The sequence below is a fragment of the Chrysemys picta genome, chromosome 8, assembly GCF_011386835.1.
Source record: "Chrysemys picta bellii isolate R12L10 chromosome 8, ASM1138683v2, whole genome shotgun sequence".
Lineage (NCBI taxonomy): Eukaryota > Metazoa > Chordata > Testudines > Emydidae > Chrysemys > Chrysemys picta.
In genome coordinates this window covers 7,582,512-7,604,147 of record NC_088798.1, presented here as the reverse complement: position 1 = coordinate 7,604,147, position 21,636 = coordinate 7,582,512, and the positions used below count along the sequence as shown (strand labels likewise).

The 21,636-nt window shown below is 51.0% G+C and overlaps 1 protein-coding gene across 7 annotated transcripts in view; it reads right to left on the bottom strand.

The window, feature by feature from the left end:
* Positions 1 to 21,636, bottom strand: part of SLC5A9 (solute carrier family 5 member 9) — a 58,198-nt gene that overhangs the window by 23,607 nt on the left and 12,955 nt on the right. For 2 of the 7 annotated variants that reach the window (XM_065553799.1, XM_065553803.1), the window contains exons 1-6: positions 20,703 to 20,751; positions 14,858 to 14,901; positions 13,244 to 13,443; positions 11,546 to 11,617; positions 5,058 to 5,162; positions 2,663 to 2,827 (exon numbers count right to left, since the gene is read on the bottom strand). In XM_065553799.1, coding sequence (XP_065409871.1) covers positions 2,663 to 2,827; positions 5,058 to 5,162; positions 11,546 to 11,617; positions 13,244 to 13,372 — 471 coding nt within the window. In that variant the 5' untranslated portion in view covers positions 13,373 to 13,443; positions 14,858 to 14,901; positions 20,703 to 20,751. Of the gene's footprint in view, positions 1 to 2,662; positions 2,828 to 5,057; positions 5,163 to 11,545; positions 11,618 to 13,243; positions 13,444 to 14,056; positions 14,073 to 14,857; positions 14,902 to 15,566; positions 16,412 to 20,702; positions 20,796 to 21,636 lie in introns of those variants that run through there. The other 5 variants (XM_065553798.1, XM_065553804.1, XM_065553801.1 and 2 more) reach the window with 4 other exon arrangements.

Here is a 21,636-nt window from a genome sequence, read left to right as displayed (position 1 = left end):
ATGCTATGAAAACAAGGGAGGGGGAGACAGAGGGGAAAAGGACAGACACAATAGGATCAAAAAGGTGCACTGAGCTGTGGAGAGCATGGGGCCTGATTCGCTGTTGCACTGTGGCTCCGTGTGCCAGGCCCCAGATACGCATAAACCCTCCCCATCAGGTTAATACCCCTAGCGTGGGGGGGCCTTCCGGGGGGAGATCAGGTAGGCCTGTCCCTCAGCAACTCTATATCCCTGCAGTAGCTCACAGAAGCCATTACAGCACAACTTAGAGCAGCCTGTCAGGGATGTAAGTGATTGGCACCTCATTCAGACAGGGTCAGAACTCTCTCAGCAGGAAACGGTTCCTGACATTGGAAAGGGGAACCAGATGAATGCACAGACAAGAGCATGAGTCACTGGGAAACAAGGGAGGGTCCCAAGCACTGTGGGTGTTGTGAATGGTTAGTCCGAGCTCACTTTTCTAGTAGGTGGGGTCATTGGCATCTGTTAAAACAGAACATCTTGGTATCACCCTGGGCTTGGGAGACTACGTGGTCTAAAGGTCAGAGTGATGGACTATCAGCTGGAAAGACCATGAGCGAGTGGCCAATGTCTTGTGCTTCAACCTATCTATCTGAAAATGGACCCTAGCCAGCGCCTCACTGGTGCAGATCAGGGTTGCTCTAACAACTTCAATAACATTAGGCCTATTTATGCAGGTTGGAGATCTGACCTAGAGCTGCAGAAGCTCCCTGGGTCTCACTTTGTGGAGGGGGATAGTAAACGAGGCCAGATTGAAAAAAAAAGCAGCATTAAAATTAAGATGCATCCATTGTAAATACAGAAGGTGGCACATACCAAGTGGGGAGGTTTTGTTCTGTATTAAATCAACCCCAAAGAAATCTGTAAACCTGGGATGTGGAAAGATGCAGACACCGTCCATGGGAAAGCGAGACAGAATGGAGTGGTAAAGAGCGTGTTCCTCTCTGTCCCCAGATCATCTCCCTAAAATCCAGCTTCCATTAGCCCTCGTGATCTTTACAGCCCCCAGATACACAAAGTGGCAGGGGGGCAGGGGGGAAGTGAAGAGCCTCCTGTACATAATGGATATGAGCTTTGTCTTCCCAGCAGGAAATATAAAGAGAACTGCATCCACACACTTTGACCCCATCACTCACTCAGCTCGCCGCTCTTTCTGGCAAGCAGGAGGACTATGAAACTGAGCAGCAAAGTTATTAACCTACTTTCCAGCAGGAACTGCGGCGTGAAAAATCCCCCTCATAACCAAACCTCCTGCTGTCGAGCCAGCCATTAAATACGCACTCTGAAAACAAAGGTGTTACCTTAGAGAAAACACCTCCGAGGCCAATAAGCTAAACCAGACACACCTGTCAGACGCGTACGAATTAGCCTTAGCAGAGAGGTCGCTGGGAATAAGCAGTGAATACTAAGCACAGACCACTGAACCGAAAGGCACTGAAAAATACTGCTTCCCCAACAGCCACCTTATAGCTGTGATGAGTCTGGAGTAGCTGCAGGCTCCCTCCCTCCCAATATCTGGTATCCTCCTGTGCCAGCAATGCCTCTCACAGAAGCTGACCGGACGTCATCATGCCAGAAGGGCATTTGGGCCCAGATCCTCAAAGGTATTTAGGCTCCAAACTTCCACTGGCGGAAGGATCTGTGAGGATCCAGGCCTTAGTCACTACAGATGTGGGCTGGAAGTAAACTTTGGCTTAGAGACAAAAGACTGTAGTTCCCATTACCAAGTCGCAGTGCGGGAGGTTTAGGTTGGATATTAGGAAACACTATTTCACTAGGAGGGTGGTGAAGCACTGGAATGGGTTACCTAGGGAGGTGGTGGAATCTCCTTCCTTAGAGGTTTTTAAGGTCAGGCTTGACAAAGCCCTGGCTGGGATGATTTAGTTGGGGATTGGTCCTGCTTTGAGCAGGGGATTGGACTAGATGACATCTTGAGGTCCCTTCCAACCCTGATATTCTATGATTCTATGACCAGTCCCTTGAACTAGCTAGTCCCCTGGGTAATGCATATCTCCTGGGCCTAAGACTTTGCACTATAATCCTCCTTCCGGGTGCACAGGTAACTCCCATTAATGCGCTGAGCAGAGAATATGCTCCTTTCTTTGCAGCATTCAAATGATCAGAAGCTGACATTGCTTCATGTGCCATATAATGCTACTGGCTTGCGACTAAAAATGCTTTAAGAACGCTGCGTTGTGCTGTGCCTTAAGGTGGTATACATTTCCCGTTCATCTGACAGATTGAAACAATAGAAGCAATTCGTGAAGGTGGAGGGACTAGAGATAACACTAGTTGTTCCCTTAAAATACAATTCTTAAAATTAGAAATTTCAATAAAGAAAAGAATCATAGAAATGCTATTATGCTAAGATTATTTTTGCAAAGAATTTAATCAACACGAGATGCAATGGATCAGATCCTGAGATGGTGTACATGGAAGTCAACGGAGCGAAGCCAATTTACACCAGCTGAGGATCTCGTCTGATATATGGGGAAGAGTACGGGGAGGCAAGAGGGCATTTATGGTGCATAATATGTTGCTTAATTATTTGTAATGTTACGGTAAGGCTCACGGAGTGATTACTCTGCCTATGAAGCCAGCTTGCTGTAGACACAGTGTTGCTTTCCAGTGGGCTACATACCGATATCTTGGTGAATATATAGAGAATGAGGGACAGTACGGACATGTAGATTTGAATCCTCTGTCCTCCAAATCTCTTCTTCAGGTACTCGGGCATTGTGACAACTCCTGCAGCAATGTAAACAGGCACAAAAATCCAGCCGAGGGCCAGTAGCGCCCAGGTAGCCTGGCAATGGGGAGGAAGGGAAAGAAAAGGCCATAATTAAACACATGCGATAGACTCTGCACTATGCAAATTCTCTGAACATGCCATGGGCAGTATCAGATAGCGTGGGAACGTGGCATCTCTAAAGCAAAGTATTGCTCTGCCATACAGACAGGAAAATCCTGGGACTTGGGGGTTATGGTTGGAAGACAAGGTGGTAGATGGGTGAATGAGAACAGGATGAACACTCCTGTCAGTACAGTGACAAGCCTTTGGAGATCTCGCGTCTCTCTCTTTTTTATAGGATATCAGATCCTGTTCCACTTCCTTGCCTCCTTGGCAAGATTCCACTTCATTGCACTAGGTCTATAAAAGGAGATGTAGTATTTGGTGACCTTTGGTACCAGTGGCATTGCCATTCGTGCCAAGGTTCTAAGGCCCAACCAAGTACCTTTGAGGATCAAGGTCTAACTGACCTTCAGGCTCTTGGCTCCGGAGAAGCCTTCGAGCATCTCATGATTTTTGCAGGACAGTATGACTAGGTTAGCAGACGAGGATGCTGAATGAACAGAATCTCTCTGAGCAGCAGAAATAGAAGCAACAGGAAGACTCTGATGGACTTTTGGACAACTTCCTGTGTGATTGAACTGGATTTGAACCTGCACATGGTAAATGAAATGGATCGTTTGTTTTGCATGAAGTGTCTTTTGGGAGTTTAAAGTTCTCTCTCCCATCACACTCTGCTGCTCCAAAATCCAGCCCAGGCCAAAATGGAGATGTTAAAGCTAGTGGAGTCATGTTTGCTCTCCATGATCATCAAAATATATCAATATGTCCGATGGCGCACGGGCTGCACGTAGGCTCCATGTTCTGCTGAAAGGGCTTGTTAGTGCAAATTGGAACTGGCAACGGGACCCAAATCTTAACTTCCAAAAATACCAGCTGCAGTGAAAATATATGCAAGAAAATTGATCTTGGGTGGATTCCTACGTGCCCCTTGGGGATAAATTGGCACCATTACCAGGCTCCACTCAAGGGAGGTCTTGGAATGGAACAGCAGAGATTTTGAGTTATCTAATGGATGTGTATTGCAGGAAAACTAGCACCAGACTCACTTCTAGCCAGCGTACCTAGTAATTCCTCTTGAGTTGTACGTGCTACACCTAGTGTTCATGTTCTTAGAAGGGTCAGCGGCTAACCTCCAATGGATTTCAATAGGCCCCAATTCACACCAAGTTGTTGAACACAGAAACACACATTTTGGAACCTGAAATGTTATTACAGTGTTGCTAGCTCTTGTGGCTTTATGGTGAGTCTTGTGTGTAGGGTTGCCCACAGTCCCTTATTACAGGGGTTCACAGCCTTTTTCTTTCTGAGCCCCCCCAACATGCTATAAAAATTCCACAGCCCACCTGTGCCACAAATGTTTTTCTGCATATACAAGCCAGGGCCAGTGTTCTGGGTTAGCAAGCAAGGCAATTGCCCGGGGCCCCACACCACAGGGGACCCCATGAAACTAAGATGCTCAGGCTTTGAGGGGCCTCAGACTTCAGCCCTGCATGGTGGGGCTTTCGCTTTTTGCCGTGGGCCCCAGTGAGTCTAATACCGGCCCTGTTGGCAGCCCCTTAAAACCTGCTCATGGCCCCACAGGGGCTCCTGGTTGAGAACTACTACCTTATTACAAGGGATGCCCCTTAGTTTTTCATCTCTATACAACAAGATCAGGAGTTGCTGAGTGCTCCAAAAAGCAGGAATAAATACCCCTGGCAAACGTAGACAAGTACTGCTTATTATTAATTATAATAAAATAACAATAAATAATAATATCAGGAGGAAGGGTGGGGAGGGGGTGCTAAGAACACTTCTTTTGAAATACAATGTTGGCAACCCTACTTTTCCGAGATGTGTTGTTTTCCCTAAAGCCCCAGGTCCTGGAATCCTGTTACTATGTGGGAATCTCAACTTTTATTTTCTAAAAACATAGTTTCTAACCTTCATGGCTGCAGAGCACAGCCTAAACGGGTGACCTGGGAGCTCCCTGAAGGTTCAGTAAGCAGCAGGTAAAGAAAAAGAACCACCACACTGACATGTTTTAAATCTCATGATTTTCAAGACAATCTCGTGATTTTGAGGGGGCCTGATTCAGGAGTTGAGAGCACTGGGGGGTTGACAATACTGTTAATAACTGATTCATGGAACCCACACCCCATCCCCTTGTAAACTGTAACTCCAGGGCAGCCTGGATTCTTACATTCCACTCAAAGCCCCCGACGGCGAGGCCCCCAGCTGCTCCTGTGCCTGCAAGGCCGATGAACAAGCCGCTGCCCACGTTGCTTGACATCAGCGAGGCTCCAATCTGAAACACACAGCACAGGCAGAGAATGCAGAGGGTCATTGCAAGTAGTTTCTAAGCAACATAAAGCACTTCCCTATGGCCTGGCCTGCTGTCACATCCGAGGCTGTTGTCTGATGGATTTTTTTTAAAGGATACGGTGCTTTGACTTATTAAAGTAATCTAACCTATGTGAGTCTGCCCCCTGGTGCTGGCCCTCATCTGGTCAGTTTTCATTCAGTCATTGACTTCAGTGGGAGTTTTCCCTTTGACAGACACCGCTGCGGAGTTGTCTTCATGAATTCTGAGGAGCTCAGATACGCCAGTGAGAGATACCATAGCAGTTACATAGGTAAACAGATGGATACGCTCCGAGCACAGATTCAGGATGGGGCCTGTTTGAAACAAGCACTTGTTTCCTTTTAAGTTTATGTATTGTAAACATGTAAATTATTGTGGAGCCTCTTTATGGCTCATTCCAATCTACGGGGATTCCATGAAGTGCGAGGAATCTCCCCATGCATTTATTGCTTTGCCCCTAGAGTATCGATGCAGGCTGCAGGACCTGCCCCAGACTCCGCTGCTCTCTCGTGATCCATCCCACTGGGGATCCCCTTCTTCCACTGCAGCCGCTGCCCTATGTGCCACCCCGACAAAGTGGGTGCGATGGAGTTGTGTTAACAGGGGTGTCCCCGGGCCACCTGTAAAGGGGGATCCCCAACCACAGCAGAGACCCCAAGGAAGGTGCAGCTCCAGGTGGTGGCATGTTTTCTGGATAAGGTCTACAAGCTTGGCGTGGGGAAGGTGCGTGTGTGAGAGCAATTTGCATCCTTAAGCTCCACCTACTTCTCCCTTGGCCTATTCAGTCCCCGCCCCCCTGTGCAGGTCCCGCCTCCCAGACTAGCAGAGTGGCTAGTTGCAATGTCTGGGGAACAGGCTGGCGCCATGGCCATGTCTGAGATGCCCTACAGGGAAGGAAGGCCCCCTCCACGTGTGATCAGAGTTTAGCTGCTGGTTTGTAAAGCACTTTCAGCTTCAAAGTGTGACATAAATGCATCATGTGCCATGTATCCTCATGTGATCACTCCTCATGCTCTGTGCTCGGGGCATGACTCTGCTCCCCTTATTCGCAAGGTGCCCCATCAAACTGCAACCCAGTGGGAGTGATGGATTCAGAACTAAGGCCCACGTTTGTGAGTGCCCGTCAGGTTAGCAGGTGGTGGGCTGATACCACATCTGCAGGGCAGCACCGCTCGAGCTCCCTGGGTGGTCAGCAAGATAACCTGAGGGGTAGTTATAAAAATGTCCATTCAGCAGAAGTTGTGCACATCAAACAATCCTTCGCAGCCGGGGCCCTGGCTGGTGACAGCAGACACCGTGTCCCTGGGGCTCCTTTAAGCTCTGTTCCTTTCGTAACCCTTGGTTAGCAGAAAGGCTCACGTTTTATGAAGATCGGTGAAACTCAGGAGGCTCTGATACACGGGGTGAAAAGGGAGGTGCTTGCGGGCAGAGCTTATCCAAATCTCCCTGCTCTGAGAATCTCACAAAATCAGGAGCTGCAGGGACTTTGCACTTTCCCCTGGAAATACTGTGAAACCAACCCCCTTTCTCCCAGTGGGCCAAATCCTGATGCCCTTACAGGCCCAGATCCCCCTGCCACAGTCAGATCCTCGCAGGGGATTGTGAGGGAGGAAATCTCTGTCAGGATCCCCTCACAGAAACCCCACCTCCCACAGCATTTCTCTTCCCTCTACCCTTATCCCCTGCAACAGACTGCGAAGGCCTGTCCCCAAACCTGGCAGCTCCCTCAGCTGAGATGCTTCTGCATTGGCCCTGGTGCCCCAGCCCAGCTTCCTGGCCACATACCTCTATCGGAGCTGACAGAATCGAGAGTCCCCATTGTGCCCCAAAGGGAACCATGCCGAGAAGATGACACAGCTTCAGCCTTAAACTCCAAGGGGCTGGAGGGATGAAATTATGTGTAACCTCCCCACGGGTCCCCCCCATCTCCACCCTGTCCCTGCATGGCCGCCAAGCCCACGCAGAGGCCATTGCAGGGTCTAGGATGGGGGTAGGGAGGAGATGGCACCAGGGAGGTGGCTGAAGGAATGATGGAGAACCTCAACCAGAGTGTGCCCTCCATCTATGGGGCAGCTGAGGATCATCTGGGCCTTAGTTTTTCCTCAGGAAAACTCAAATTGACTTCTGACCAAGGAATGGAGGTGACGTCCTGTCTACACCGAAGTGAATGGCAAAACTCCCCCTGATTTCAATGGGGACAATTGCCCCCAAGTAGTTGTCATGACAGTATTCCCTCTGGGGTAGCCAGGAAGTGAAGATGTGCAAAAAGAAAACAAGGACTTTTGCATTTATAACCTGAGAGAATCCAGTGCCTTTCTATAGGCAAATATTTACACTCCAAGCCTGGACCTTGAGCTGTTCAAGAAACACTTACATGGAAAGAATGTCGCATGTATCTTAAAGAACGTGTGAGCCTGGGAAGGCTGCAACCCATGCATAAATGTGGGTTCAAACACATCACATATAGATGGAAAACTGCTGCCGTCTGGAAAATGCTAACACCTCGGGTTAATTTTAACACCGCCCCCAGCGTGGTCCAGTGATCCCTTAACTAGATGAAAACAAGGTACAGTGCTGTTCCCATAGGATAAAGCACCTCTGGTTTTAAGTATCACTCTCCTTTCGGACAAAGCTTTGCCATACCTCTACACAGGCCAAATTCATCCCAGGTGGCCACTGACATCAATGGAGATACACCAGGGATAAATCTGGCCGTGCGTTACCAATGCTTTGGCTTCCCAAAGTTTGCTTTCCAACCACACCTTGTCTGAACAGCAGATTCCTAATATGCCACTGCTGAGCTCTGAGCAAAGAGTAATGGAGTTTGACCTGCTTCTCACCTTCTGAGACAGTTAAAATATTAATATTGCATGAAGCCGGAAGCTGTGGCCAGAATTAACACGGCTACCAGCCCTACTTCTCCATATAGTAAACTGCTGATTAAAAGGCTGACTGGGGTAATGTGAAATCATATCTTGAGTAAATATATTGACTCCCAAGAAATGTAAATACCTTCTCTAATACACACATCCGACCGTATCGGACACAGATGTAAGAAACACAGAAGCTGTAGAGCAGTGAGACAGTGGCCTTATTATTTATTCTGGTAGTGTCTGTGTCCAACTCACAGGAAGACACAGACACTCCAAGAAAAATAATCCTGAAGCCATGGAAATAGTTGTCTGCGGTTCCACAGCCCATCACGAGACCCTTGTCACAATTGTATTTACCCTACGGGTCTATAGCTTATCCCGGGGTGGGCAAACTTTTTGGCCCGAGGGCCACATCTGGGTATGGAAATTGAATGGTGGGTCATGAATGCTCATGAAATTGGGGTTCGGGTGCAGAAGGGGATGAGGGCTCTGGCTAGAGGTGCGGGCTCTGGGGTGGGGCTGGGGATGAGGGATTTGGGGTGTAGGAGGGTGCTCCAGACTGGGACCAAGGGGTTTGGAGGGGGTGAGGGGAATCAGGGCTGGGGTAGGAGGTGAGGGCTCTGGCTGGGGGTGCAGGCTCTGGGGCGGGGATGAGGAATTCAGGGCGCAGGAGGGGGATCAGGGCTGGGGCAGGGGGTTGGGGGCATGGCAGGGGGTCAGGGGTGCAGGCTCCAGGTGGCGCTTATCTCAAGCAACTCCCAGAAGCAGCGGCATGTCCCCCCTCCGGCTTCTATGCGGAGGCGCGGCCAGGCAGCTCTGCATGCTGTCCCATCCACAGGTGCCATCCCTGCAGCTCCCATTGGCCCAGTTCCCGGCCAATGGGAGCTGCGGGGGCGGCGCTTGGGGCAGAGGCAGCATGTGGAGCCCCTTAGATGCCCCTAAACGTAGGAGCCAGAGGGGGGACATGCCGCTGCTTGCTGAAGCCGCCGCTTGCGTGTGCGGAGCAGCCCCCGACCTGGCTTCTGGCTGGAGCAGGGCAAACCCCAGACCCTGCTCCCCAGCGGGAACTCGAGGGCCAGATTAAATTGGCTGGAGGGCCGGATGTGGCCGGCGGGCTGTAGTTTGCCCACCGCTGGTTTATCCTCAGACCCCACTCCAGCTTCCCTTAATGTCAATGGAGAAAAACTTCAGTGGGAGAGGGACCATGCCCTGTGTTACACACTAATGCAAAATCATGAGTAACATCATCAAACTCAATGGAGATACACTACGGGGGAGGGGAATCAGTGACAGAGGAAAGGCAGGTTCTGTAGGCCTGACTGCCTTCACTGAGGGTGGTTTTTACACAGAGAGGACTCCAGACTTCAGAGGAGTTACTCCTGATTTGTACTGGTGAAAGGGAACAAAAGCTATAGGCCAAAATCTGCAAATCTGGCTCCCTACCACCAGGCTCCTAAGGCCATGTTTAGACATCTAAATAAATGAGACTTGACCTTCAGGGTACCTGAAGCTCTCACCTCAGTCACAGAATCATAGAATATCAGGGTTGGAAGGGACCTCAGTCAATGGGGACTTCAGGGCCTCGAAGTCTCTGAAAAAGGCAGGCCACATTGATTTAAATGCCTGAATCTGGATTCAGGAGCCTCACTTTGGGTTGTTTGCCATTTTTCTTCCACCTTCAGGCTGTTGGCGATGAGATGGAAATACTGTACACGTATATGGGCTCTGTCAGATCAGGAGGGGAGATTAGTTCCAAAGTTGGGGGGTCATTAGTTGGAAATGCTGTTTAGCCAACCCTTTTGGTTAAACTGGAGGGGCTCTTGGCACCTCAGCTGATCTCAGATGAGAGGCCTGCCTTGGAGACCATCTTTTAAGACCAAACCCATTAGGGTGTTATAGCTCGAAGCTGAAACCCTGAAGTTGCCAGAATGTTGCCACCCAAACTGGAATTTAGCTGGGACGCTGGGGTTAACCTCCCAACTCTTGCAAAGAGTGCTGGGATACTTAGGTTATCACAAGTGGTTAGTGTGACCAGACGGCAAATGTGAAAAATCGGGACGGGGGTGGGGGGTAATAGGAGCCTATATAAGAAAAAGACCCAAAAATCGGGACTGTCCCTATAAAATCGGGACATCTGGTCACCCTACAAGTGGTCAGAAGATGGCACCTTCAGCAGCAGAGCAGACCTCCTCCCATATTGCATCATATGTTTCCTTAGGCATCAGTGCTAAAACAGTCATAACTGGACTCAAGTGCAGCTCAGCGCCTCTGAGAATCAAGCCCAAAGAATCTCAAGTTGGGCCCGGAAAACAGAAACAGGCAAACTCAGAGGGTGCTTTTGACCTAAACAACTTGCCAGAGAGTGAATCAGTAGGAGAGCCAAAACTGGAACCCAGCCCTCCTAGCACCCAAGCATGTGTTCTAACCACTGGGCCATATTACCTCCTGGAGTAGCCCAGCCACCAGACGCAATGAAAAATAAGAAGAGTAAGGATCCTGGCAAAAGCCAGCTGCCTTCCAACATCTTTTAAACCTTCCACGCTCTAGTTATGGAAACACCCCCTATGCTTTTCCCTAAATGTCACCGGGGAGAAATTGGAGCATAAAGCACATTAAAGCAATAACAGCTGTTATATATACGTACGCCTCTCCGACAGAAGAGGCCTAGAGGATTTATGGGCACTGTGTATACAGAGAAAGAAGTTTTTGGTTGAAAACTGGATTCCGTTACCAGCGACTCACTGGAGAGAGATACAGCTGTATATTTTGCAATTGGATGAAAAGGCTATTTAGTCCAGTGACACCTTTATTCTTTTAAAACGTTGAAATTATTTTTAGGTGTGCCTTTCGCTCCCACGCAAGCGTGCCCTTTAAGAGCTTTATTCCTTTCTCGTGAATCATTTCGGAGATTTATTTTAGTCCTCACACAGTCAATAGCGTAGCCTTTCCCCCACCCGGGAAGGGTAGAGGCGAAGGGCTTTGCCATACGATTGTTTTCTTTGTCGTCTCTACGTGATGTTTATGGCCTCGCGCAGACCTGAGTCATTTAATGCTCCCATGGCTGTTCTGCAGCTGTATGTGAAGTGAGTTGGGAACAGGGGGAGGACCTAAATCCAGCTCCGAATGGGCAGGTGGGTCTGCATCATAGAAGCCACAGCACCAGGTAACTCGTTGCCTCTGACCTGAGCAAAAAAGCTAAGAACTGAAAAGACCAGGGAGACTGAACTGTCCGTTTCCTCCAGGTAGGGGTCTCTGTAGCTCAGGGCTTAGGCTCCTGGGCAGAGCTGTGGGGGGTGGGTACTCTGTGGTTGAGGGTCCCAATAGCTCAGGGCTGAGGCTTCTGGGCAGAGCTGTGGGGGGTGGGTACTGTGCCTGTCCCCAGACCTTTCTATCAGGTACCTGGATTTGCTTGAATCCCAATTTTGAAGTAACAAGTGGAAGCATCAGACTTACTGGCAACCATGTCATGGTCCGTCCAGCCAGGAAATACCCTCCAACTGTCCCCCGACTTGCCCGTATGGATGACTGAAAAACAGAAAAAACATTAAGTGCTTTTCCCCACCACGGGTTCCCACCCATCACACTGGTCCTGCTCTCCAGTCGTCCTGCCAGCAACGTGCTGGGAGTCCTCCCAGTTCTGGGGTGTGGGATAGCTCAGTGGTTTGAGCATTGGCCTGCTAAACCCAGGGTTGTGAGTTCAGCCCTTGAGGGGGCCACCTAGGGATCAGGGGCAAAATCAGTACTTGGTCCTGCTAGTGAAAGCAGAGGGCTGGACTTCATGACCTTTCAAGGTCCCTTCCAGTTCTAGGAGATGGGATATCTCCATTAATTATTATTATTTTGCCCTCCGAGCTGCTGTTAGAATTGACTAACTCCCCGTATCCAGGTCATCCGGTGCTTTCTGGAGGATTCAATAAACCATTTTGCAGACGCTCGAGGTGCAGCGACAATAGTTAAAACAGGGAAATAATGCACTGTACTCCAGCAAGTCCAGCGGGGTGAAACCTCGGGCTGTAGCCCATCCATTCCTGGGACTCCAGAGAGCTCACCTTGTTGGAGACCCCAGACTGCGTCCCACAGTGTGCACATGGGATTGCACTGGGGCAGTGAAGAGTTGCCCCATTCTAGGGGGAACTATGAGTAGAACAGAGCCTTAGGATGACCAGTACTTCCTAAGCTTCCCGTTGCACGGGAGAAACACACAGCTTGTCCCCTGCATGTTCCCAGCCAACGCTTCTGGCCAGCGAGAAGGGGAGTGCTTCCTGTTAGCCCATTATTAACACTAGCCTGAGCTAACAAGCCTCTCTGGCTTCTGAGCTGGGGGCCTGGTTGTTACTTTGCAAGTGGGAAAGCCCCTGGGTTTGTCAGGACATTGTACCCAGAAGTTACCGAGCAGCTGTGAGTTGTTGCTCCGCTCTGATTTGGGCACCACTCTCATCTGCATCTTGGAAGGCAGAATACGGAGCAGCTTTGGTCCTTGCTTGCAGCAGATGCATGGGGCACCGAAGACTGGGGGTGCGGAGTGATGGCCTAGCTCTTCCATTTTCCTTCTCCCCATTCCTAGGTATGTTGGCTGCCTGGCTTGGGTAGAAGCTGCCCTCTGGCTGGGTGATGGGGCTTCTGAATCCATTTAACAACCTCCCACTGAGTGCACATGTTAGGAGAACAAAACGACTTCCCCAGACAGGCCGCTGGATCAAAGAAAATAGGGATCAACTAATAATCGTCTTTCCAAATTTTCCAATGCCCGATTCAGTCCTTTTCGCTTCATTCCCCCTCTTAGGCCAGAAAAGTCTCCCAGCTCGCCTTTCCGCAGCCATTCCACGGGGAGCCTCACCCCTTCTCCCCAGTCCATTATGGGATACTTAGCAATTCTGGCGGCAGTACCCTTCCCTCAGTGCTATTCAGGGATTGCAATGAATGGAATCGGAGCTGCATGGCAGTGTGGGGGAAAGTGTTCCTACTCTCTACCCCCAGCATACCAGTCAAAGCCTCCTACTATCTGGCCCTACGAAAGTACTATGCACAAATAAAAAAGCAGGTGGATTATAAGCAGATATCTTTGCACACAGGAGAGGCCCATAGCTGATTATACACACTGTTTGTCTTCTGTCCCCTAACGGAAGCAAATCACTGAGCTCCTGGACTCACCCATATCCCAACGGCAAGGACGAAGACAAAATAGATGACGACAACAACGATGTCCACAACCTCGAAGGCAAAGTTCCTCTGGCCAGGCTGGCCAGGTGGCTCTGTGGTGGCCGGGGTGGGCTGGCTCATGGCTGCAAATGAACTGCTGATTGTCTCTCTCTCACACTGGACTTTGATGTACGTTTTCCTTCATTATTCTCCTTTAATAATTAACAGGGTTGGGAGAGTGTCAGAGGGGAAATCGAGAAACACAGGGTGGCAGATAACACTGTTGGCACACTGGCAATTGACAGATCCCGGTCTGCAGCATGCATAGGCATCCTGTACTGAGCCAGTCATCTCAGCCCTGCCTCGTAATCTGCCGAGCTAAGGACGGCAGGGTTTGGAAGGTGGCTCAGATAAGCCAGTTCAGGGAATCAGGATTAAAGGGACTTGAAAGACCTCAAATTAACAAATAAATGGACTTAGGACGTCACGTTTATTTTGGTGGGTACCAAACAGGAATCACTGCGAGAATAGGGGCTGGGGAAATATAATTGAACCTACAACATGCTGGGACTAGATCTTCCCACAACATACTTAGATTGGGGAAGCGGGCCAACTTTCTGCACTCTGAGATGCCATCACAATACATAGAATAAATTGTACAGGGCCTGTTCCTGACGAGGACTGCCAATTGTCTAATCACACAAACCCAAACATGCTGCGGTTGTTTGCGGGGGTGCGGGCTCTGGGAGGGAGTTTGGGTGTGGGAGGGGGCTCAGGGCTGGGGCAGGGGGGTCGGGGTGCGGGCTCTGGCAGGGAGGCACTTACCTAGGGAGGCTCCCGGGCGGCAACACAGCGGGGCTTAGGCAAGCTCACCGGCAGGCACCACCCCCACAGCTCCCATTGGCTGCAGTTCCTGGCCAATGGGAACTGCGGAGTCAGTGCTGGGGCAGCACGTGGAGACTCCCTGCCCCCCAGGGGCTGCAGGGACATGCGGGCTGCTTTTGGGAGCGGCACAGAGCCAGGGCAGGGAGGGAGCCTGTCTTAGCCCCGCTGCGCTGCCGGACTTTTAGCGGCCTAAAATCTCACTGATTGGCTTCTGTAGCCTCCGGGAGATAGGGCCTGATTCCAGGAGACCCCTGGCAAAACCGGGAGGGTTGGTGACCCTACTTCTGACTGCTGTTGAAGTGACATCGCCAACACTCATGATTCTATCCCCAGCTGCTGGAGTCCTGTGATTAAGTGAGAACAGCAGCGGTTATTATAAAAAAAGGACATTTCCCGCCATTGTGGCTGCAGAGAAAAGCTTGAAAACGTGACCCAAGGATGACTTATAGGCTCAAAAATTAGAAGGAAAATAAAGAGAACCCACGAGGTATTATTATTATTTTAAATTCATGATTTTAAAGGCAAGCTTATTTGTTGGGGGTGGTGGTGGACGGGACTGAAATGATATTTGAATGCTTGTGGTTGGCCTTTCCATTCTACGGGAGTTGGATCAGGCTCAGGGTCCTGACAGCTGCAGGGTGCATATTTAAAACAGCCACGTAGGGTCCTACATTTAGCTTAAAAAAAAAAAACCCATCAACTTCTTTTTTAAAATAACTGGAAGGTGAAACAAAAACGTACCCCTGAGTGCTGCCGGCACGTATTCATACATGGCACAGTGCCACCTGGTGCATGAAGAAGAGAACAGAAAGTAGAATTGAATGAGAGTCCAGCACCTGTTACTTAGATAAACAAATTTCTTTCAGGCCCTTTATAAGCAAATAGTCTTGTTGGCAAATTCACCCAAGTTAATGAGACACAAACCTGAGGGCCTAACTACCTGCAGTCATTAAAAATCCCCTGGCACTGTTCTCCACAGCAGGGACATACGTCCTGGCCAATTTGCATGTTTACTTTTCCCTGCTTCCCCCTTGCAGTACAAATTAGGTTTGGGATTCAGCCTTTTTTCCTGCCTTAAACGGCTGTGTGTTCTTTTGATGTGTTGCGAAAAGCCGCAGAGTTCCACACCAGAACTAGCTGCATTTCAGCAGTGGGAAAAGTATTATTATGATTATTGATTATTCGAGTGATTTCTGTGCAGTTTGCAAGGTGCTTCCTGATCTTTCAGGAGGAAAAGTGCTATCTGTAGGAATATAAGCTCTTAATTATGATTGTATTCCGCTACCTGACATCAAATCAAACAGCACATGGCGACCCCGGACCGCTCAATAAATTCCATTCCCATCAACGGGAATTAAATGCGGATAGCAAGGCAGAGGGAGTAGCATTTGTATTGCCTTATCTAGGGAGCCTGTCACATACATGTTTGGCACTGATGGAGTTAACTCGCCTGACTTGCATGAGCATCAAGTACAGTCACAGGCAAAGAGCTGGGGAATGAACCTGGGAAAGCAACTGTCTCTGGGCGTTAGTAGGGGGAGCAGGCATAGATCACTCTGGGTTTGTCAGGGAGCTGTAATTGCTCTAAGGTGTGGCAAGCTGGTATCTCCAGTTCCTTCACTACATCCTGTCAGTGCCACAGGCCACCTGGTGCCACTCGGGACATTTCCTGGCTGGCGTGGGAGGACTTCTGCGTTCATGGGTGGGCAGCCCTGTATCCTGTCAATCTCAAGCCACCAGGCTCCTGCTTCCATTGTCTTCAGGGTAGCCCTCTCCGCTGGGGAAAGGAACGAAAGGAATCCAACACAGTCAAAGAGCAGCTGGAACTGCCGTGATACATCTGCTGCAGCCTGCCTGCTGCTCAAACAATACAAGGAGAACGAAGGTGATGGAGCAGGGCTAGTGGCTAGAGCAGGAAACCAGCCCTCAACATTCCTGATTCTTAACAGCTGTGTCACTGACAAAGGGGGAGTCACTTAAATGGGTTGCCTCAGTTTCACCAGCTGTAGGCCTGGAGGGAGAAATAAGGAATGTATCTGAAGCCCTTTAAGAGCTGCCCGGTGCTGTTGGTTCGAAGTGGAGGGAGGAAGCAAAGAGGCCTGGGAGCTCCTGGAGTGTGAGACCATAAAGATGTGGGAGTAAATTGCTGGGTGGGGCACTCTCACATCATCATAGATGTCGGCTTGATTTTTCACAATGGGGAAGTCTCCCCGGCCATCATGGAACTGATGGGCTTGTGGGACAGCCGGGCCACCTTCTTGGCTGACACATCATGGAGCGAGCCAGGGACCTCCTGAGCGTCAGTGTGAACTGCTACAGCTTGAGCTAAAGAGCCAAGCCACTCCAAGGAGGGCAGTAACAGACTCACAGCCTCTGCAAATGAGGCACAGAGGGGCCACCTGGTAACATGCACTCGAGAGTGGGTTACACTTGCACAGAAGATTTTCACTGCGGTGATTCAAAGTGCAGCGAAACCTCTTCCCTAGCACCTCACTGGCTAAGAATAAGGTCTTGTCTGCACACGGTGGGTTGCATCACTGTAGCTATGCCCAGACTAACCCATAGTGTAGAGAGGCCGCATCTACGTCAGAAGGGAGTGGCACTGGAGCAGTGCACCCCGGCTTGAACGTCAGCACCTCCAATTAGGTCCATGACCGAAATGCCAGTGTTCAAAGATCTCCAAGCTGCTGGGTCAGTCCAGTCTCCAGTGGCTACTTCTCCTCCTCCCAAAGTCACGTAACACGGATACCACGTGGCACGGATACCACGTGACACGGATACCATGTAACCCACGTCTGGGTTGTGACTGGTCAGGGGGATTTGGATAAAATGGCAGTGTGCTGGGTCAGGATGTAGGCGCATTGCCAGAGCTCACACACTAATGCGGGGTTGTAGCCAAAAGATACCCAGCCCTTGTTTTCAGGAGCTCAGTCCCCAGCAGTTTTAAATAATAAGAAGAGGTCCGGTTGGTTACTCTTCCAGATTTGGAAGCTTTCCTCCCAGCAGCAAAGATGACCTGTAACTTACCCTATCCCAGCAGGGTTTTTGCCTGCATAGAATGAGAAGAGTCTACTGCTCTGGCCTAGTAACGGAGAGTGCTGGGGGAGATGCTATTCCTGTCCCAGGAGGATTTTCAAGATTTCAGTGTTCCCCATCCCGAAACAAAAACCTGCAAAATCTCAATCCAAGTGTTTAATTCCCATTGCAACCTTTTCCATTGTTTGTTTTTTACTATAAATAAAATTTCACTGTGAAACAAAAAATCATTTTGGATCCTAAAAATGGAATTTTTGGTTTCAAAAGGGGACGTTTCAAATCAATTTTGAAACTTGAAAAAACAAATCAGCCTGGGGAAGTGATCAAAGCTGATCCTTGCTGAGGGAAAGATTCTGTTCCGACAAATTGCCCCTTTTCCGACTAACACACGTTTGTTGAAGAATTCCTGACCGCGGAGCTGCTCCCTTACAGCAGACGGAAGAGTCTTGTGCTGAGGTCCCCGGGTTCAGGCTCTGCCGCGGATTCTAGAGAGACGGCTACAGAGGCCTGGATTTTCAATCGTGCCTGCACACTTTTGTGCACACCTAGTTGTATACATGGCCCCTGCTTGAGTCTGCACGTTGTGCAGTGGGCACACGCTTGCCAGGCACATTCACACACACATGCACGTGCACGCACTCATTAGAAACCTTGTCTCCGAGTCCCCAGGCAAGTAACAACGATCCTAGAACTCTGGGTGGCTCTAAACGCCAAAGAACCAGCCTCTCAGAACGTAGGGCAAAATCCAGCCTGGGCCTAAGTGGGTACCATTCAATTGGCTTTGGCACAGTTGTGCCTGAGGATACCAGGGCTAGATGGTGCCTGTAGTCTTCAGGCACATAGACTCTGTTATGGCCAAGCAGGCCCCTGAGAGCCATGCAGTCAGGGCCCGGTTCCAGGCACCAGACGAGAAAGCACGTGCCTGGGGCGGCACATTGTAAGGGGCGGCATTCTGGCCAATTTTGGGGCAGCCAGCCCAGCCCTGTAGGGGCAGGAACTAGCGATCCCCGCCGCTCACCGTGCCGCCGGGCTCCCCGGGACGCGCCATTCCCCGCCACCTGCACCAGCCTCCGCCTCCCGCGCCACTCTGAACCCGGCCCGGCCAACCCGCCTTTAAAGGAGCGGCTGAGCCAGCACCTCCTGCAGCCCCCAGGGGCTCCACCTGCCTGGCCGGGAGAGGCACCCCACGGCCGGAGGGCTGCCCACGGGCAGAGGGAGTGGGCGGGTGCCGCCCTTCACTCCCCTGCAAGCCGCCTTGACCGCCCTCCATGCGCTCCCTGTGGCTGCCGTTTTTTTGTTTTGTTTTTTTTTGCTTCGGCAGTCTGGCTGCCTTTTTTTTTTTAATTTTGCCTGGGGCGGCAAAAAAGCTAGAGCCGGCCCTGCATGCAGTCCAGTATCCTGGCCCCAATACCCATTGAATACACAGCATTCCAGCTCCAGAATGCACTTTGCTAACTGGGCAACACTAGACAATCGACCAAGTGGGTGGATTTCCTTCCTGGCCCCGGCAGGCAACTGTAGTGCACGCTTGTGCATGAGATTTGAGTCCACTGATCTTATGCTGTGCATAAGCGCCTAATCTGGAGACACGCCAAGCAGCCGCAGCTTCCATTGAATTAAATTCTGTATCTACAGCGCCTAGCACGTGAGCAGGGCTGCAAGGCACTACAGCAACCACAAAATAAAAACAAGAGTCTCCCCCAAATCAAGGCACTTCTGGAGTTGGCCCAGAATGGGGCCCAGATGCTCAGCACCTCTCAGGATCAGCCCTTTCCTGAAAAGAAAGGTTCCTCTGTTGCTCCATTACGGGTGTGACCCCTCTCTAAGGGTAGCCCACTCGCACACCCACAGAGCCCTCGAGCACAGCGGGCTTTTCCCAAGCCGAACATTACAAATGGCAGTCGGCTGGCTCAGGGAATGGGCTGCAAGGCCGGGCTTGCTGACCCCCTGCATAGGGTTACCATATTTTGTGCCTCCAAATGGAGGACACTCCACGGCCCCCGGCCCCGCCCCCAGCCCCGCCCAACCCCGCCCCTCCCCAAAGTCTCCGCCCCCTCCCCTGCTTCCCGCGAATATTTGATTTGCGGGAAGCCTGAAGCAGGTAAGGGGGGTGTGGGGGGGAGGAGGCGCGGCCCAGGCTGGCCCCCTGGTGGCTCCAGCCTGGGTCGGCTTGGGCCCTGGGGTGCCGGCCCCCGCCGACCACCCCCGGCCCGCCCAGCACTGCCGGCCCACGGCGCACCCCGCCGGCCCGGCCGACCCGGCTCCCCGCCGGCCCGGCTCCCCGTCGGCCCGGCCGACCCGGCTCCCCGCCGGCCCAGCTCCCCGTCGGCCCGGCCGACCCGGCTCCCCGCCGACCCGGCCGACCCGGCTCCCCGCGGGCCCGGCTGACCGGCTCCCCGGCCCCGCGGGCCCGGCTCCCGGCCCGGCACCGCGCCCCCGGCTCCCCGTCCGGCCCCGCGCCCGGCCCGGCACTGTGACCCTGGCCCGGCACTGCGCCCCTGGTTCCCGGCCCGGCACCATGCCCCCGGCCCCGCACCGCCGGCCCCGGCCGAGCACCACCGAGCCCTCCCGATTTTCCCGGACATGCCCGGCTTTTGGGGATTTCCCCCCGGACGGGGATTTGAGCCCCCAAAAGCCGGACATGTCCGGGAAAATCCGGACGTATGGTAACCCTACCCCTGCAGGGACCCTCAGCTCTGGAAGGAGCCCTGCCCGAAGAATGAGAACACACCCTTGCCAGGTTGCTATTTGAAATTCATTTCATCTGATTGCAAATGGGTCCGTTGCTTTGTCAAGGAAGTATTTCCTGCCGGGGAGCTGAGCTGTGCCAAGGCAGCGCTTGCCTGCTCTTCTCCTCCCTGCAAGGAGCCATTTTTGGCAGCACTCTAGTTCTTCTTATCTGTGCTCTGTCTCTCCCCTCCTCCCCCACCAATCCCCATCACACCATGGGCTGACTCACAGCTACCCCACTCTGTGCCAATATGCTAACACTTCAAGATCCCTTAGAGCTCTGAGAGTAGTTTTCTTGGAAATGCAGGCTGCTAATCAATTACTTTCCCCCAAATAAGCCTCATTTGTAAAAGGCTTCCTAGCAAAAGCTCCCCCCCCCAAAAAAACCCCAAACAAACCATCAACCAAATCCATTATCCAAAAGAGGCGTTTCAACCACAAAAAGATTCCAACCCACTGAAGTATAATGACTGTCAGTTACATATGCAGGGCTGAGACCCTCCGCTGGTGAAAACTGGCATCTCTTGATTGACAGCAGCATTGCTACACTGATTTACATTGGCCTGTCTATTACCCTCACTGTTAACAGGTAGGGTGACCAGATGTCCCAATTTTATAGGGACAGTCCCGATGTTGGGGTCTTTTTCTTATATGGGCTCCTATTACCCCCCCTCCCGATTTTTCACATTTGCTGTCTGGTCACCCTAGTTAACAGGGGAGCACAAGGTGCAAAGACAATAGCATTGTGGTGCATAAAGTTCCTTCCTGATCTAGAGAGGAATTCTGGTAATTGTTAATATGCCTCAAAAGTGTACAATACCTTGAGCCAGTCTCCTGTGGGTTTCCTTCTGGGACTGTGTATTCCCATAACCTCAGTTTCCTTTTGGTTCCTGATGCAGAGGCGGAGTGCCCTGAGGGAGGCACGGCAAAACAGAGGCACGCCCATGAGGCAATCCAGTTTCCCTCCTCCTCCAGCACCGGCCCTGTGACATGAACTTGTTTTGCTCCACATTTACTTTGGCTCTGAGTGTTTACATCCACATTGCCAATCCATTCCAAGCCACCCATCCAGAAAGACGGCTTATTGTGTACGCGTTGAGCAGCGAACCTTAACCTGGGACTTCTGACAGGTTGGCTTTGTCCAGCGGTAGTATTTATCTCATGTTCCCTGGCTCGCCTTGACATTAAATTACCATCTGAGTCAATTACCTGAGCAAAGGTGTGGGCCCTGCCCCGCATCAACAGAGGCTGAGGTGGTGATCAGTGTTAATGTCACAGGCACCGGAAACAGTAAAAGTTTAACAGAGCTAGCATGCGACGGGGTAATGTAACTTCCCTCACCCAGTGCGACGTGTGAGACTTTGCCACAAATGTTACAGGGCCAGCGCGGGTGTGATGTAAATCAGCCCAACTCTGCTAACTTCAGTGGATCTGCCCCTGTGAGGTCTTGCTACACCAATACAACTATGTTTAATATTATTTGCTCTCCTTTCACAACAGCAAAACTGGCAGGACATTTGTCTCCTCTTGAGTATAGTTTTCAGCTCACGTCACAGCAGCAGAGAAAGAAACCTTTGAGGGTATGGAAATTGCAAGTGGCATTACAAGAAGTGCAGCTAAAAAAGTGCAAAAGAGCAGGTGTTTCAGGGCAAAGGATGTTTGGTTAAGTGACAGGCAATTATTTTCCATAGGCTAACAAATACATGGGCTTCCTCTTCATTATGGAGCTACTTCAGAACCGTCAGCAAATAGCT